The sequence below is a fragment of the Urocitellus parryii genome, chromosome 7, assembly GCF_045843805.1.
Source record: "Urocitellus parryii isolate mUroPar1 chromosome 7, mUroPar1.hap1, whole genome shotgun sequence".
In the NCBI taxonomy this organism is placed as follows: domain Eukaryota; kingdom Metazoa; phylum Chordata; class Mammalia; order Rodentia; family Sciuridae; genus Urocitellus; species Urocitellus parryii.
In genome coordinates, this window is record NC_135537.1 from 134,714,986 (window position 1) to 134,732,499 (window position 17,514).

Genomic DNA, 17,514 nt, shown 5'->3' on the forward strand with positions numbered 1-17,514 from the left:
ATACAGTCACCCTCAGCTCTTGCTGCTTCAGCAAGTTTTCTTAAGAATGTGACAAGTTTTGAAGGGCATCTCTCTTTTGCTGCAGTTATAGTTTTGGGCCCTCAATTCTTTCCCCACTACCCCACAAGCTTTACCCTTTGAGAAAAAGGCAGCCCTGCAGATTTTGTAGACGTTTTTCTTAATATTTTTAACATTGTGTCTTTTAAAAAGAAATGTTTTACACAGTTCATCCAAAGAGCAGAGAACTGAACTTCTCACTATTGCCTTGGCCCTGACAGCTGTTACCAGCACCCTTTTCCCAAGAAAAGTCAATTCCCAGGTGCTTATTGGACAGCCTCCGAGGGGGAAGATGAGGGAAACTGCCAGCTCACCCTTCCAGGACCGTAATATGGGGGTCGAATCTCGTGGACCTGACCTCAGAGGTACACCAGTGCCGCCCAGGTAGATAAGAGACGCAGCATCAATCGCGCTTCCGTTCCTCCCTTGGGAATTTCTGTTAGAGGCCTCTTACTGGCTGTCAGCTTGATGTGAAGATAAAGTTCAGTGCTGTGGGATTTTTAGGAACAAAAAACTGTGACTTCTGGATTTGGGGTTGATTTTTGTGCTAGGGGTGGGGTCATGGGTTAACGTTGAACAATTTTTTAAGTCTGTATTATGTTTTAAAAATATTAATGATTTAAAAGTTTAAATTTTTAATTTTTATATGTGGAAGTTTCTCCTGTTGGCTACAGGGAAGTTCAAGTGGTGTCTTCTTTGTGCTGTTAAATATATATTATATACTTTAGAAGAAGACAAAGAGAGGAGTCTCATTATTTTTAAATGATCCTAAGTGTATGGTCTGTTTTTTGTACATAGAATTTAACTTGCTTTTTGGCCACTGTAGAAAAAAAAATCCCTCCATCTGAGATGGGATCTTGTTTATTATCACTTTAGAAGTGAAACATTGATAATTTATTCTTTCTGTCTCTAAGTTGTGGCTGAAGACTTCTTGAAAACTGGCAAATGAGATAATAATTTCAGAAATTTTTAGTTTATTTTTTAGCTCCTTTCAGATTATTTTACCATAAAAAGGAGGTAGATTATTTTGTCTTCCTGTCTGATTTTTATGTTGAAGTATTTAATACCATATTCTTCTACAGGCTTAAAAGTTGCATTTCACTTCACTTCATTAGAACTTGGGAGTTAAAGAGATAGTAAGTAGTAAGGCTTTAATCCCTTTTGTGATGCTACAGTTCTTCACTTGCCCGGATTGTTCCAAACCCAGTGCAACCCTGGATCCTAGAGATCTTGTGGCTGAGTTGATGTCATATTGGTAGTTGATTACACTGTGATGCTAATAAATGCAGAACAGTGTTGTTAATAAAGAGAGTAAAGGCTGTGAGTCTTGAGGGCTGTAATGAAAACTGTATTGTACTATATTTTGTTGGTTAATCTGCTTTTTTTCCTCCCTTTAGAAAGATGAGATCATATAACCAAGGCATATTTCGGCTTCCTAGGATTCTAGGAAAGAGATGGTTCTGACTTCTTTGCCAGTGGAGACAGGCCTCTGTGATTTCCCAGCTCAACTCTACTTGCCTTGTGAAGCACTCAGCTCAGAGCCAGGTTCTTAGGAAGAGGATTTCAGGGTTTGGGGGATTGGTAGAGTTAGAAGTGCAAGGCCTGTGAGTCAGATAACCTGTGTGCCAACTGCTGGCTCTGCTCCATGGACCTCCATACACCTAGCAAATGAATGAGCCTCTGGCTTTGTTGGAGCATCTCAGTGGTGTTTTACTCTTCCCAAAGCTGCCTTTGCAGTGGACTATTCAGTACTGCTTTGTGTTGTAGGTGGCCAAAGGGTCAAAGAAACAATGGCAGCATGAGGTTGTGGATAGGGACTTATCCCTATCCTATCATAGTCTCTGGTTCTCCTGATGGGTTAATGATATCCTTGTGGTTTCCTAACTGACATGGTCTCTATAGGGTTTAGAAAATTCCCCTTCAGAGACTTTCCTTTTTTTGTTTCCCAATAGGAGTTCAACTCTTCTGCTCTATGGCTTTTTAGAACTCTTTAATCTCCTAAATTTACTGGCTTCTCTGCCTCTCTCACTCTACAGCCACTCAGGTCTTGCAGTGTCCCAAGTGTGCAGTGGATGCTCAGCCCTATCTTTGGAGCTTTGGAGTGAGAGGATGGCCTGGTGCACCTCTGTGATCACAAAGACTCTGGAGGCTAAGGCAGGAGATCCCTAGTTTGAGGCCATCCTTAGCAACTTAGTGAGACCCTGACTCAAAATAAAAAAATTGTGCCAGGGATGTAGCTCAGCAGTAAATATTCCCTGGATTCAATCCTTAGTGTTGGGGAAAATAAACAAAAACGGGCAGGACAGTGGAGACAGATTGGCGAGCACTCTGGCATGTTTTTCTCTGGGGCACTCTCTGTACATGAAGGCAGTAGGGCTACATGCTTTTTGTATTCCTCTTAGTCCTTACATGTAGGATATTTTAAATACAATTTTGCTGCTTGATAATGACTGCAGATACCTCATTTCAGTTTACCACCCTCCCTCATGGGAGAAGTACTAGATACCCATGAGAATTTTAAGAGCCCGCCATGAGATGTAAACTATCCTCCCCTGCCACCTGCTCCTCCCAGTCTATTTCCATAAATCTGGTCTCCTTGTTTCACTGTTCCATTCCCTCTTCCTTGGCCTCTGTCTGACTGTCCCTCTCCATTCTGCACACTGCAGCTGGGATAGACATGTGTTATTGGCAGCTTAGTTGAGATATGATATGCATAGCATATGATTCACTCATTTACAGTGTATATATACCTCAGTGTGTAGCCATCAGCATAATAAATTTTAGAACATTTCATCACCAAAAAAGATATGCTGTACTTCTTAGTAGTCATTCCCATTTTTTTCCCTTTCCTAGCCCTAATCTTTCTTTCTTTATGGATTTGCCTATTCTGGACATTTTTGTATAAATGGAGTCATATATTCTTTTGCTTATCATATTTTCAAGGTTATCCATGTTGCACTATATCAGCACTTCATTTTTTTAAATTGATAAATGATATTTCATTGTATGGATATACTACATTTTATTTATCCATTCATCAGTAAATGTACATTTGGGTTGTCTCCACTTTTTGGCTATTATGAATAGGTTTCTATGAACATTCATGTATAGGTTTTTTCATGGATATAAGTTTTCATTTTTCTTGGGTTTTTACTTTGGAGTGGAATTGCTGGTCATATGATAACTTTCTTTAATTTTTTGAGGAACTGCCAGGCTGTTTTCCTAAGTAGCTGTGTCTTTTCCTTTCTTACCAGCAATGTATGTGGGTTCCAGTTACCCCCACATCTTTGCCAACACTTTGTATTTTCCAATATGAAATGTTGTCTCATTGGTTTTAATTTTCATTTTCCTAATGACCAATCATATTGGGCAATTTTTCATGTGCTTCAGGATGATCTTTTTTTGTGGGGAGGAATACTGGGGATTGGACCCAGGAAGGCTCTACCTCTGAGCTACATTCCCAGCCCTTTTTTTAAATTTGAATACAAGGTCTTGCTAAATTGAGGCTGCTCTCAAACTTTTGATCCTCCTGCCTCATTCTCCTAAGTCGCTGGGATTATAGACATGTACCACTGCACCCTACGTGGAATGAACTTTCTTAAATATAAATCTGATCCTGTGTTTCCTCTGCTTGAAATCTTTCTAGAGCTTCACCATTACTTTTGGAATAAATTCTTGTCCTTTGATAGCTTATAAAGCTGGTCAAGATCTAACCTCTGGCATTATTTCTGTCCTGTTCTCCCCATTCTCCCCTGCCTTCTGCTTACTAATTCTCTGGATCCCTCTTGATCTCACCAGCCTTCCAGACTCTGCAGTTTGCCCTCCTACCCCATAACATGTTTACTCCCATTTTCTCCTCCTCCTGCCTCAGCCTTGCCTTCTTTATTCCCCTTATTCTTGAGGTCTTAGGGGCTCTTACAGGAAGTAGCCTAAATTTCCAGAGCCAAAGTACAGGCTCTTTCTGTGTGTCCCATGATATTGCCACAAAGGAGTTGTAGCTAAGTCCAGGGTTAGGTTATAGTCAGCACCTAAGCTACATGTGGTGGTGCACACTTATAATCTCAGCAATTCATTTTGAGGGACTGAGCCAGGAGGATGATGAGTTTGAGGCCAGCCTTAGCAGTTTAGCGAGACCCTGTCTTAAAATAAATCAACGGGACTGGGGATGTAGTTTAGTGGTAAAGTGCCCCTAGGTTTAATCCCAGTACTAAAAAAAAGAAAGGAAAAAATCATCAGCATCTAAGATCATAAGTGAATATAATCGAAATTCCAAGGCAAGTGCCACATTGAAGAACACTATCACAAGGTCCCTTGCAGCTGCAGTCAGTTTTGTCTGTATGGGAAGAGATCACTGTTCCTTTGGTTGAGTAACATTTGAAGTAGTTGACCTGCAGTTAGAGTTATGTTATACAAACTCACTGATATTTAGGTGTTAGAATCACACTAAGTGAGAAGGTCACTTTTGAGGAGCTTGAAACTTTGGCAGGCCACAGAGGCAAAAACTTGCCCAGGCAGTACTGCATGTTTAGGCTTACTGAGGGAAGGAGAGAAAGATGGAATGGCCAAGCCACTTGAAATTGTTTTTCTTTCTTCTTGTCTTATTTTGGGGGAGGGGTACCAGGGATTGAACTCAGGGGCACTCGGCCACAGGCCCACATCCCCAGCCCTATTTTGTATTTATTTAGAGACAAAGTCTCCATAAGTTGCTTAGTGCCTCACTTTTCCTGAGGCTGGCTTTGAACTCCCGATCCCCCTGCCTCAGCCTCCCAAGCCGCTGGGATTACAGGAGTGTGCCACAGCGCCTGGCTTCTCCTTGTCTTTTTTTTTTTTTTTTAACTTTATTTTTCGGATAAATACTATTGTGTTAACTAAGTGAAAAGTGTACGTATAATGCAAAATCACTACTGCCCCAATTCACCCTTATACACTGGACTGTAATTTCCTATTCTTAGTTTGTCTGTTTTGTTAGACTGTAAGCTCTGTGAGAGCAGGGACCATGTCAGGCTTGTTCATCAGGGTTTACCCAGTGCCTGCCATCATGGTTGGCACCTAGCAGGTCTTCCATAAACAGCTGCATCCTTGAGGCCCATCCTCTTACAGGCTACTCACATTTCTGCCATGGATGTGCAATGCCTTATTTTCCTGTTTTGTTTTCCATCTAGCCTATAAGCTTGTAACAAAGCAAATGTCTCCATGTTGTTTTCTCTGTAGCCTAGCACCAGGAGAGCCCAGAGTAAGTAGTGCTTTACAGGTGTTCAGGAAATAATTGTTATAACCCTGTCTAGATGAATCACCATTATCTGCAGTTTAGCCTATTCTAGATGAGCCCACCAGATACAAAAAGGGGAAAATTATTCAATGGTATAAGAAAAAAAGTTCTCATTACATAGACCTCAGTAAACATCAGATTTTGATGGTTGGGTTATATCTGAGCTGAAGCTTCCCCACCTCCTTAAAGAATTTGCTAGGAAATAATGCAGATAGTTCAGACTGTTTTTTAGAAAAACAATTCTGCCCTGGGATAGGAGGGAAAGGAAGCTGGTGGGTAAGAGGCATGAAAGAGGGCCTGCTGAGTCAGTTTGTAGCCTCTGGTCCTGTTGGTGAGGAAAGTGACAGCCATCCAGACAGGTGACAAGAAATAGTTTATTCCAGCAGCAGAAGAAACAGTTTATTCCAGCAGCAGCTCTGTGGCCTAAAGCAACATTCCTCAAACTTATTATGCCGAGCATCCTTTAAGGTCATGATGAAATGCTAACATGCACTTTGGATTACAGTCAACAGCAAATTGTGGCTTCACAGATTAATTAACTGGTAAGAAGCAAGTTTGATGCATGAGTATTTACTTTTAAATCTATATAACAAGAAGTAAATTAGAAGTTAAGTCGTTTTTTTCTTTAAGATAAGAACTAAAAGGAGAGAGTGCTTTTTTGTAATCTTGAGAATAGCACATTTGCTTCAAGGAAGATTGTGATTGCATAATTTGACCAACAATAAACATCTACTTTTCTTACGTGTTTATAAAATAAAATAAATGTTAGAAGAAAAAATACTGTAATGCTTTTTTTAATTTTATTTTACCTCAAAGAAACTCTATGAGCATTTTACAGAACTTCAGTGTTCCTGGGAGATCTTAGGGAAATGCTGCCTCAAAAGCCTATTTTAAATAATTGTGAGGCATTAAAGTAGGATTTTGCTGTGCTGTATATAAAACTCAAAAGAGTGTGGGTAATATTTGACCTACCAAAGTCACTACTCTGCTTGGGGAGTTCACTACTCATCTATTTGAGTGATTCCAGAGGCCCTTTCCAGATGCCCAGATTCTTATGTAGTTAAGACTTAGGGGTACTTCAGACTGTTTGTCACCTTCAACCCCGTACCAGTGTAGGTTAGTGAGGACCAAGAGGCCCCTATGTTGGCAGGAGAGAAGACATGGTCTTCCTGTTTTTCTCTTCCTAGGGTTGTTATGGAAGTGTTTGATTTCATGATGTGTATTCCTCAGAGGGCATGTAAACAACTGGCAGCATATTTAGCTCAGGAGGACTGTCTTTTGGGGAAAGTCAAATAAGATGGTGGCTGGAGCTGGGGCTAGGACCCTAGGGACTCATTCTACCTCATAGTCAACTGGGAAAACCAAGTAAGTTCCGTCCTCTCTGGGCCTTAGTTGCCTTGTCTTTCAGGCAACTTGGATGATCTTCAAGTTTTCTTCTGGTGCTAATGTATGTCCAGGACCCCTTGCTGTACTTTCCAAGGAGCATTGGGAATTGCAAGTTAGACAGGAAGAAGGTGGGGCAAGGAAGAAGCCTGGTCCCATGCCCCAGTGCACTTTTCCTAGCCCCTCAGCTATGAAAGGATAAGAGAGTCCTCTCCCTTGCTCTCTCTGCCACTCCTCTGACTTTTAGCACATGCACATGTATGTGTGTAGACATACCATACAAATCCCACTCAGTCTTGTTTTGGGTAGGTAGCCCAGTGTATCAGTCTGTTCAGGCTGCCATGATAATATATAGACTGCATGGCTTAAACAACAAATATTTATTTTCTATTAGATCTGGAGGTTGGGAAAGTGAGCTCAGGGTGCCATCATGGTGAGGGCCTTCCTGGTTTCCTAGCTCATGGGCCTTTCCTTTGAGTGTGCATGTGACCCTTAAAATACCACTGATTTTATTGGACTAGGACTGGGCTCCACTCTTCTCACCTCAGGTAACCTTAATTATCTACTAAAAGACATGTCTCCAAATAGAGCTATATTCGGGGTTAGAGCTTCAGTGTATTATTTTGGAAGAGGATGCTATTCAATTTACTGCACCCAGTAATGTAATGATGCCAATCTATATTTGTGGAATGAGCCTCCCCCCTCTTTTTGGTAATGGGGGATTAAAATCAGAGGAATTACATTCCCAGTGCTTTTTATTTTGAGACTAAGTTTTGCTAAATTGATGAGGTTAGCCTTGAATTTGAGATCCTCCTCTGACTCAGCCACTTGAGTCCCTGGGATTAAAAGCATGTACCATTGTGCTGGGCTAGTCCCTATTGTTTTGTTTTAATTTAGTTGTTGATAGACCTTTATTTTTTATTTATTTATATGCTGAGAAGTGAACCCAGTGCCTCACACATGCCAGGCAAGTGCGTTACCGCTCAGCCCCAGCCCCATAATTCCTAATTTTTTTTTTTTTTTTTTTTTGAAGTTCAAAACACGTGTATTTGAAGGCAGGGGTTTTATAATGGTTCAGTGTCCTGGTTCTGAAGGAGACAGACCTCTTTGATTTCCACTTCAGCTACTTACTAATCATGTGGCATTTGGCAAAGTACATAACTTCTCTCTGGGAGTTGACATCCTCATCTGTGAAATTGGGGTACCCTCGGAAGAGGGCTTACCTGAAAGGCCTTGGCCCTGAGTTCAGTGCTCCATACTGAGCATTCAGTGAGTGGTGGTGAGTACCATTGCTCTGCCCCCGACTCCCTTGCACCGTTAATAAATTTATTCTTCCAGCTTCCTAGGACTCAGAAGCTAGGTGGGTGTCTAGAACCTTTTTTTTTTTTTTAATTGTTGATGGACCTTTATTTATTAATTTATTTTATGTGGTGCTGAGAACCAAACCCAGTGCCTCATATGTTCTAGGCAAGTGCTCTACCAACTGAGCCACAACCCCAGCCCTGTTTAGAACCTTTTCCTGTGTCTGGAGGCTAGGGACAGGCTGGGGGACCAACCCCTTCCACTTTCAAGACAGTGTGGGTCCACCTCATACTGCATACTTCCATCCCTGGATTATTTTAAAGAGCTTTTTATTATGAAATAATTTCAGAATAATAGAGTGTCAAGGGCAACAGAACATTTTGCCACATTTTATTATTCATTCTTTCCTTCCTCATCCTCTGGGCTCCTTCTTTTTCTTTCCCTTCTCTCTGAGCCATGAACTATTTAAGAGTTATTTGCATACATCATGCCCCTTCATCCATACAGAGTTTTTTAGTGTATGTTTCCTAAGAACAAAGGCATTTCCTCACACATCCATAGCATAGTTACCAAATTCAGGAAATATATATAATCTCTGGCCTATATGAGAGCTACTTATTTCTATGTAGTTCATCCCTCAGTTTTGTCAGCTGGCCCAATAATGTACTTTAAAAAATATTTTATTTTTTCTGGTCCAGGGTCCAATTCAGCATGGAGGACTTTCCTGCCTTTAGTAATCCTCTCTTGTTTCCTTTAAACTGGAGAAGTTCCTTAGCCTTTTTTTGTCTTTCTTGACATTGATTTGTTTTGAAGATTACAGTCAAATTGATGTAGGATATCCTTTCAGTTGGTCCCTTAACATTCATTTAAAGTAAAATGAGTTAGGAAAACACTTTCCCTTTTCTTTTGTATAAATATGTATTTGCTGAACACACAACCTTGTATTGCATGCTGTGAGGGAGGGACAAAGCCTGGTCCCAACTTGAGGACCTTAAGTTTGGGTTTGTGGGAAAGTATTTCCATCAAGTAGGCTGAAGGGACCCCCTGTGTTCTTGTGCCTGGAGGCACTCACAAGCCTGGATACTTAAATCTTGGATGGATGCAAGATGAGTCAGCATTCTAGAGGCCTACAAAGATGCAGAAAATGGCCCTGCTTCCTTTCCAGCAACAGTCATCATTACCTGGACTCCTGAGGTGCTCCAAAGATCACACTCCAAACACGAAGTTTTGTGGAAGTCTTGAATGAGCTGCAGCCATGGTTTCTAGCCCTGCCTACCAAAGGATCTGCTCTGATTTGGGGATACTCCCTTTCCTTCTGGGCCAGTGCTGGGAAGAAGAGTTCCTGTGTGGCTCTACTAAGTGCCACTGGAACTCAGGATGAATTGGGGAAAGGAAAGTCACTGAGCCCTGGAATGATGGGAAGGTGGGCTGCAGGTTGCAGGCCTCCACGCAACCTGTGACAAGGTTAAGCAACCTTAGGATGATCTGCATTTTGATCTGGCTGGCAGATTAGATCCTCAGACGTGAAGCTTTGCTTTTTTCAGCTTTTTAGCTTCTCTGCTGGGTGATACACATGGAGGATCTAGTCAAGTATTTTGTCAGACCAAAGCAGACAGTGCAAAAACATTTGAAGAGTCATTGAATCTTCACAAAACAGTGGCCAAACAAGGTTTCAATATGAGAAACAAAATAAAATTGATTTTCATGTAGTCATTAAGTCAACACCATTGCCTACTTTGTTAATACACTAACATTTCAAAGTACTATCTGGGCTGCAGACATTCCTATAATAGATGAGAGACAACCCTGCCTTTCTGAATTTAACTTAAGTGTTAAGTACAAGCCGGGCATAATGGCTCATGCCTGTAATCTGAGCGGCTCAGGAGGCTGAGGCAGGAAGATTTCAAAGCCAGCCTCAGCAACTTAGCAAGACCCTAAACAACACAGCAAGACCCTATCTCTAAATAAAATATAAAAAAGGGCTGAGGATGTGGTTCAGTGGTGAAGAACCTATGAGTTCAATTCCTGGTACCAAAAAAGAAAAAGAATAAGTACAATATAAAATTCAATCCCTGGGTTGCTCTGATGACATTTTAAGGGCTCAGTAGCCACATGTAGCCGATGGCTACTGAGTTGAACAGTGCAGTTCAGAGCAGTTCCACCTCTGCACAGAGTTAAGTTGGACTGTGCTCCCTGCACTTCCTGAAGCTTGAGGAGCTGTGGTGTGGAGAGGCCTCCTTCCCTGATAGACTTTCACAGGGGCAAATTTGACAAAAGGTGAAATTGGCCCTTAAATATGATTGGAAGCTATTAGTAATTTGGTTTCTGGAAGGCTGGGATGGGTCAGAGGTGTACTGAAACACTTTTGTGCTAGACTGACAGCCCAGAGCCCTGTGAAACTAGTTTTAGTATCAGGGTGACTTAGCCAGATTTTTTTTTAAAAAATTCTAGGCAATTGGATGGAGCAGTGGTGTCAGCTGGTGCATGGGGTCTTTCTACTCACCTGGCCCCTTGTAGCCCCAGCCCTTGAGTGCAGGGGCAGGCACAGGAGCCCAGTTTCTAACAGTGGGGGCACTTCCTTGGGGAGGGGAATCCCTATCCCAGTTGCCGAGGCAACTGCCACCAAAGACCCTGGGCTGGGAGCTGAGCTGAGCTGTCTGGTGGTAGATTTTGAGGCAGGACAGGCTGGGAACTCACGTGGATGGTACAGACAACAGACAATGGACTGGATTGTTATTGCTCCTGCTCCTCCTCTGCCAAGAACATCCAGAACCACTACCCCAGTCAAACCTCTGCTCACCATTCCAAGAAAGTGGGGTGTAAGCGTGAGTGAGGGAGTGGGAGGACAGTTGTCTCTAAGCTCCTGGGACCCAGCCCACAGCTGCTGAGGAAACCAGACGGCTGACTGCACACGCGGGAGTGACTGTGGCTCTTTGTAAGTGCCTATCTGCCTGTGGGTCCTTGCCTCTGTGTGTGCACCTCTGTCCCCGCCTCCCAGCCTCAGCTAAGGAGGGGAAGCTGAGTGCCTGGCCTGGCCCATCTCTAGCTCCCTACTCAGCCGCTCAGCTTGAACGCACCTGCCTCTGCTCCAGCTAGGATGTGGCTCTTCCACGCTCTGCTCTGCATGACCAGTAAGTCAGTCTCACCCCATGCCTCAGCTCCAGCTTGATGTCTACAGCATGTAGCCTTTTGTTTGGGGGCTCAGGGCCAGTGTTAGAGAAAGCAGGAGTTTCCCCAGGGATGCGCTCTCACTTGATGGGTCAAATCTCCAGGCTTGTTGAAAAGGACCTATGGTGCTCTGCTTCGACCATGTTGATAGCTTGTGGCTCTGGATTCCAGCGTTCTGCCACCCAGTTCCATCTCCAGCCAGTCTCCTCTTTCCAGGGCACCCACTCAGGGCAGGTCCTTAGGTCTTTGCCAGGTTAGTTGATCAAAGGGCAAAAGCCCAGCTCCACCCAGCCGAGCACTCTAATGTTACAGAGCAAAGCTTTTGCTGTTGAAGGTGAGGACCCCATGGGAATATAAGCACCAAGAGACTGGGGTGAGTATGTTAGGAAGCAAGAGACTGCTTCCTGTTCCTGTGGTGTGTGGGTGGTGATAGGGAGGCACTTCTGCTACTTGGGGGTCCCATTCTGGTCTTTAAATTCCTCACAGTCTGGTTGTGCTTGTGTGCACCCATAGTCCTAGCTCACTGGCTAGCCTGGCCTTTTTTAGGGAGAATGTAGGCTCCTAGGGGCCTTTATACTGCTCTTAGGATTACTTGAGCCCAGGAGTTCAAAGCCAGCCAGACCATGTCTCTAAAAACAATAAAACCTCTCAAGAAAGATACTTTAGGCAAGCCAAGTCCTGAATCTGCCCACGAGTCCCTGGGGACAGGACAGCATGGTCAGGGAGCTCTTGGAGGCTGTTTAGATAAGAAAAGTGATTCTCACTAGTGGTCCGGCAGACCTGGGATCTTCACCTGGTCGAAAGCTTGGCAGAAAAATTAGGTGGACCTCAGGCATGGTAATGCAAAGGCTCCTAGGAGCCTGCATTCTCCCTGGAACAGGCCAGGCCAGCCAGTGAATGCCAGAGTCTGAAAGCTAAGTTGATGCTTAGAGCTTAGAGGATTAACATCCTCCATGGGCCAGATCACCCAAGAAACAGACCAGAGCATGCTCTGCTTTGCTGTAGCACCAGCAAACATACATTTGGAACAAATTTTTTTAAAAATATTTTTTTAGTTAGTGTACCTTTATTTTGTTTATGTGTGGTGCTGAGATTCAAACCCAGTATCTCACACATGTTAGACAAGTGCTCTACCATTGAGCTATAGCCCCAGCCCCATTTTGGAACAAATTTTGATATTTGATATTTCAAAGCATCAGAGTAGTCATTATGGAAAGATCAAACCTTTGTTGAACTTTCTTTTTCTTTTTCTTTTTAATATTATTTTAGTTGTAGATGGACACAATACCTTTATTTATTTATATATTTTCATGTGGTGCTGAGCATTGAACCCAGTGCCTCATACTTAGGAGGCAAGCGCTCTGCCACTGAGCCACAATCCCAGCCCAAACTGCCTTTTTCGTATTGCATGGTTTAGACTTGTCTTTATTTTTGTTATATACCGGGTATGGAGCAGATTTACCTTTCTTATGGCTTTGATGCTCCATCACCAAGAATATCTGGAGATATTAAGACTAGACTCTGGTTCATCTTCATCTAGTATGGAGGACGTGATGAAGGCCCAGAACAGGACAGTGACTGTCCAGGGTAGCAAGAAACACCAATGAGACAGGGCTCAAGCCCAAGCCCCAGTAGTCTCTGAGCTCCAGAATATTCCCATAGCCTGGGATGCTAGCCCTGGCATCTTCACTCTGGGCTCCTGATCATCTGTCTCCTATTGCTCCTTAGACAACCACCGTCACTTAAGAATCTTCACCAACAGGTACCATTTGTCAAACTCCTTCTGAGGCCTAGGCACGTCCCACATTGGTGGACAGACTTCTTAGCCTACAGCTTATCTACACTGTGGGACTGGTGAGAGCAGGGCTCCAGCCACTCAGTCTGAGTGGGATAAATGATGCTGTGACAGTCCTGCTATATGCTGTGAGGCCCTGAGATCTGGAGATAAACAAGTCTTGGGGGGCTTCCCAGAGAAGGCGAGACTGGTTCTGAGAGTCTTGATGGCTGGAAAGAATCTGGAGAGGAAGCGGGGAGGTACCAGGGAGGATGGGAAGAACCCCTCAGGCCATGAATTCAGGCCCACCCCAAAATTCTGTGCCTGGCTGGCTTGGACTGAAGCAAATCCAGAACTATTTCTGGCCTGGCTCTGACCTTCTACCCTTTTCAGGCTACCTGCTGTGGCAATGTCCTCTTCTAGTCACTCTTGGGAGCAGATGAGATAAATTATCTAAAGGTTTGGAAAGAGTCAGGCACAAATAAACAGACACCCTGAAACCTGGAGCCACTCACACCTGAGTCCCCAGCCCCAGCATACCCTGCTTCCATATGGCCCCCCGAAGTCCCTAGGTCACTCCTCAGCCCTTACTCATTCTGTGGCCACAGCAACTCACTTCTCCCTCCAAGGTCTCAGAACTTAAGTCTACTTCCCTCATGGTGTGAAGAAGGAACTGTACTATTGACCTATGAAACCCTGGGGGTGAAGAAAAAGGAACCAGAGTCTAGGGCCTGCTCTGGTCTGACACCAGCTCAGGCTGAGGCTTGTGGCTCTGCCCAGGGGGCAGAGGGGGCAGACCTGGCTCTGCCTGGCATAGCCCTGCATCTTTGTACAAGTTGGTGAGAGAGAGCTGGGGATATAGCTCAGTTGATAGAGTGCTTGCCTTGCATACACAAAAGTCCTGGGTTCAATCCCTAGGACAAAAACGAAAACAAGTGTGTGTGAGAAAGCCTTGGTCCTCATGGAGAACTGTGGTTTCAGCTGGCCCTGGAGGCTGGGGAGGTCATTAGCAAGTAATCTGGTAAGGGGCTTTCTGGTTTGGGAAAAGACCAGGGATGGAAACCTGGGTGTGTGGAAGATGGAGGGTGAGGTTTGTGTGGGACCAGAAGACTGTGTGTTCTTGTGTTGTCTGTCCTACTCCAAGATCAGAACATCTTGGACCTGGTAATAAGGGAATTGTTCCTCTCCTATGTAATGAAAAGATAGCACACACAATAACCTCTCTAGCCCCATCAGAAGACCTAACAAGGGTGCCCCCAGGACTTGATGGGGAGGGGTCAGGCCATTTCAGGTGTGGGAATGAGGATAGCCCAAGCCAAGAAGAGCCAGGCATGGTGACCAGTGACTATGGAGGCTAAAGCAGGAGGACTACCTTATCAATGTTGCAAGACCTTGTCAAAAAATAAGAGCCTGGAGCAGTGGCAAAAAATAAGAGCCTGGAGCAGTGGCACATGCCTTTAATCCCAGCAGTTTGGGAGGCTGAGGCAGGAAGATTGAGAGTTCAAAGCCAGCCTCAGCAACATAATGAGGCACTTACCAACTCAGCCAAGATCCTGTCTCTAAATAAAATGTTAAAAAGGGTGGGGGATGTGGTTCAGTGGTTAAGTACCCCTGTGCCCAAAATAATTTTTTGAAATAAATAAAAAGGGATAGAGGTAGAGCACCCAGGGTTCAATCCTCAGTATTGTGGGGGTGGAATGAAAGAAAGAAATAAAAGAAAAATGTCAGAGAAGGGTAGTGCTTTAGGAGCACCAGGTGGAGTATGGGCCCTGTGGAGCCCTCTGGGAAACTGGCTTGGTATGTGAGGTATGTATGGAGTGTCTTTGGTACATATGGGGTATGTATGGGATGTGTATAACATATATGTTGTGTATGGGGAATGCATGATGTGTACAGAGTGTTTACAGGGAATGCATGGGGTGTATATGTGTGTGTGAGGTGTATGAGGGCCAGATAGTGCATGGGGGGGGTATATATGGGGTATAGGAATGTTATGAGGTATGTGTGCTGTGTGTGGAATACATATTGTGTATGGGGTATATATGTTGTAGATGGGGTATATAGGGTGCAGGTAATGAGTATAGGGTATGTGTGAGTGTATAATGTATAGATGTGTGGGGGATATATAGGAAAGCATATATGATGTGTGGGTGGTGTTTGGGGCATATGAGGTGTAGGGGTTGTATGGGAATGTATATGGGGTATAAGGATATATATGAAGTGTATCTGCTGTATGTATATTGAGTGTGTATAGGGTAGGGTGTGTGTGTGTGGTATGCATGGGGTATGTTTTACTGTATATGGGGTATATATGGGTATGTGTGTGTGCATTGGTGTACATGGGTGTGTAGGGTTTGTATGGTGTATGGGGTATATGGGGCTCATGGGGACACACAGGCAGCCAGTCCTGAGAGGTCCATGGTGATGGGGGTAAGGAGTGTGGAGGGCCCAGAATGCTAGGCTGAGAAAGCTTGGACTTCACTGGAAAGGGAATACGAAGCCATCGAAGGCCTCAAGCAGGGTAGTGACAATGTCACCTTGCTTCAGTCTGTCTTTGAGACACAGGGACACATCGACAGACTTGTATGTTGTATGGAAGGTGGAGTATAGAAGAAAGAGGATGCAGAGAAGCCAGCAAGAAGGCTACAGTCATGGTCTAGTCCACAGGTGCTGAGGATGGCAGGCATGAGGAGGAGGAGGCACTCATGAGAAATAGGAGGACAACTGGAACAGCAACAGGTGCTTAGCATAGTACCCCACACACAATGTTGCGCAAGACCTGTGGCTATTGTTTCTAGCTAGCCTGTGGAGGGTAAGGGAGCCAGTAACCTCAGGTGACTAAGGTTTGAGGTTGAGATGATAGAAAGACCAAGGGAATAGACTGAGGATGTGGTCCATGGGCGGCTCCCCTGGGCAGGCTATCTGCAGATTGTTCTGAGGTGTAATCCTCTCCCAAAGCCTTTCTAGGCATTCTGGGCCAGGTGTCAGGACACCCGAATCTAATTCCACTTCTAGAAGCTATGAGCTATGCAGCTCATTGCATAGATTTGGGCAAACCATGTCCCCTGGGCTTTGGTTTATTGGGAATATCAATGATCACTATACTGCAAAAATGTGTATTTAAAATGCTCAAAGCAAGCCAGGCATGGTGACACACTTCTGTGATCCCAGCTACTCAGGAGACTGAGGCGGGAGGATCTCAAGTCTGAGGCCCTCTCTCAAAATAAAAAATGAAAAGGGCTAAGGGAAGTAGCTCAGTGGCAAAACACCCCTGAGTTCAATTTCCAGTACCACAAAAAGTTAAAAAAAAAAATGTTCAGTGTAATGGGGAAAGGGAGAGGCAGTGGGGCTGACAGGATGGAGGGGCTCTTAGTCTGACTCAACAGGCCCACGTGGAGAGCAGACCTGTGGGTAGTGTGGTGACAGACACTGGTTTAACTGCCTGACAGCATGTGAGGGGGCTTGTGGTGAAGCGTGGGTGAAGCTGTAAGACAATGTGACAGACCCTCACCTGTGGTTACAGCTCTGTACCCTCAGCATCCACATGCTGGGCCTCCACACAGCCCTGGGTCACAGAGGCAGATACTGAAGTGAGGTGACAACTCAAGGTCCTTCAGTGACTCTATGCAGAGCAAGAATTTGAACTCAGGACTGAACTACCTCTAGGGCCTGTGCTATTTTCTCTGAGTCTCAGTGGAAAGAGTGAGGGAAAGGGTTGTGTGACCTAGGGGCAGCCCAAGCAAAAAGTCAGGGGCCCCATGGTGGAGCAGGGTGAGTGGCTCTGGGCAGACATAGGCACCAGATGGTTATCAGGGAAAGTTCAGCAAATATGGTGACTCCACCATGACACACATACACACACACAGAGGTTCTCATGCCATTCTCCTCCACAGTGTTCTTACCAACCTAGTCACCATCTCTAAGGTAGGGCTCTATCCTAGCAGTGAGTGGCAGAGCAACAGGAACCTGAGCCCAGCAGGGGCAGTGCCCAGCTCCTCCAGGCACTTTTGTGATCTGCTCACTTTGTTTACCAACTCCCCAATGCTTCCAGCTTTGGAATCAGGCAACCCTGGGCCCCAGATACAAATATTTAATTTACTGATGCTCGACCTCTTTGAGCCTCAGCATGTAACATGGTGCCTGGGAGATAGCAGGTACTCTGGGAGGATGGCTGTGATTGTCTCTCTGCTCATTTCTCCCTATTCCCACCCCTTCAAGACCTCTCCCTTGAGAACAGCAAAAATTAGGGTGTGGTTGATGAGGAACATGAGTATCTGGACCATTTTGACATTTTCAGGACAGCTGTTCTAGGTCTGGCCCTGTGCTCAGCTGGGCTCTACAGTTGGGGGTTGTGGTGGATGATTCAGGTTTATGGGAGACAGATTTAATCACAGTTACTCTGATCAAGACAGGAAAGCCAGAAACACCACAGGTTGCTGACTGGGCTCAGGGACCAGTGAGCTCCTCTGCTAGGGTCACCATTGGCTCCTTGCTCCTGGCTGAGTAGGGTCTCAAAGGCTAGGCTGTCAGAGGGGCAAGACTGATGAGGAAGGTATGTGGA

At 44.6% G+C, this 17,514-nt stretch overlaps 2 protein-coding genes across 3 annotated transcripts in view; both read left to right on the top strand.

Moving 5' to 3' along the window:
- Positions 1-17,514, top strand: part of Ncbp3 (nuclear cap binding subunit 3) — a 50,744-nt gene that overhangs the window by 28,957 nt on the left and 4,273 nt on the right. The window contains exon 14 of one of the 2 annotated variants that reach the window (XM_077800596.1): positions 279-422. In XM_077800596.1, the coding sequence (XP_077656722.1) occupies positions 279-387 (109 nt within the window). In that variant the 3' untranslated portion in view covers positions 388-422. Of the gene's footprint in view, positions 1-278; positions 6,053-17,514 lie in introns of those variants that run through there. The other variant, XM_026393926.2, reaches the window with a different exon arrangement.
- Positions 11,079-17,514, top strand: part of Itgae (integrin subunit alpha E) — a 57,863-nt gene continuing 51,427 nt past the window's right edge. The window contains exon 1 of the mRNA XM_026393934.2: positions 11,079-11,142. Within this exon, the coding sequence (XP_026249719.2) occupies positions 11,109-11,142 (34 nt within the window). The 5' untranslated portion in view covers positions 11,079-11,108. The remainder of the gene's footprint in view (positions 11,143-17,514) is intronic.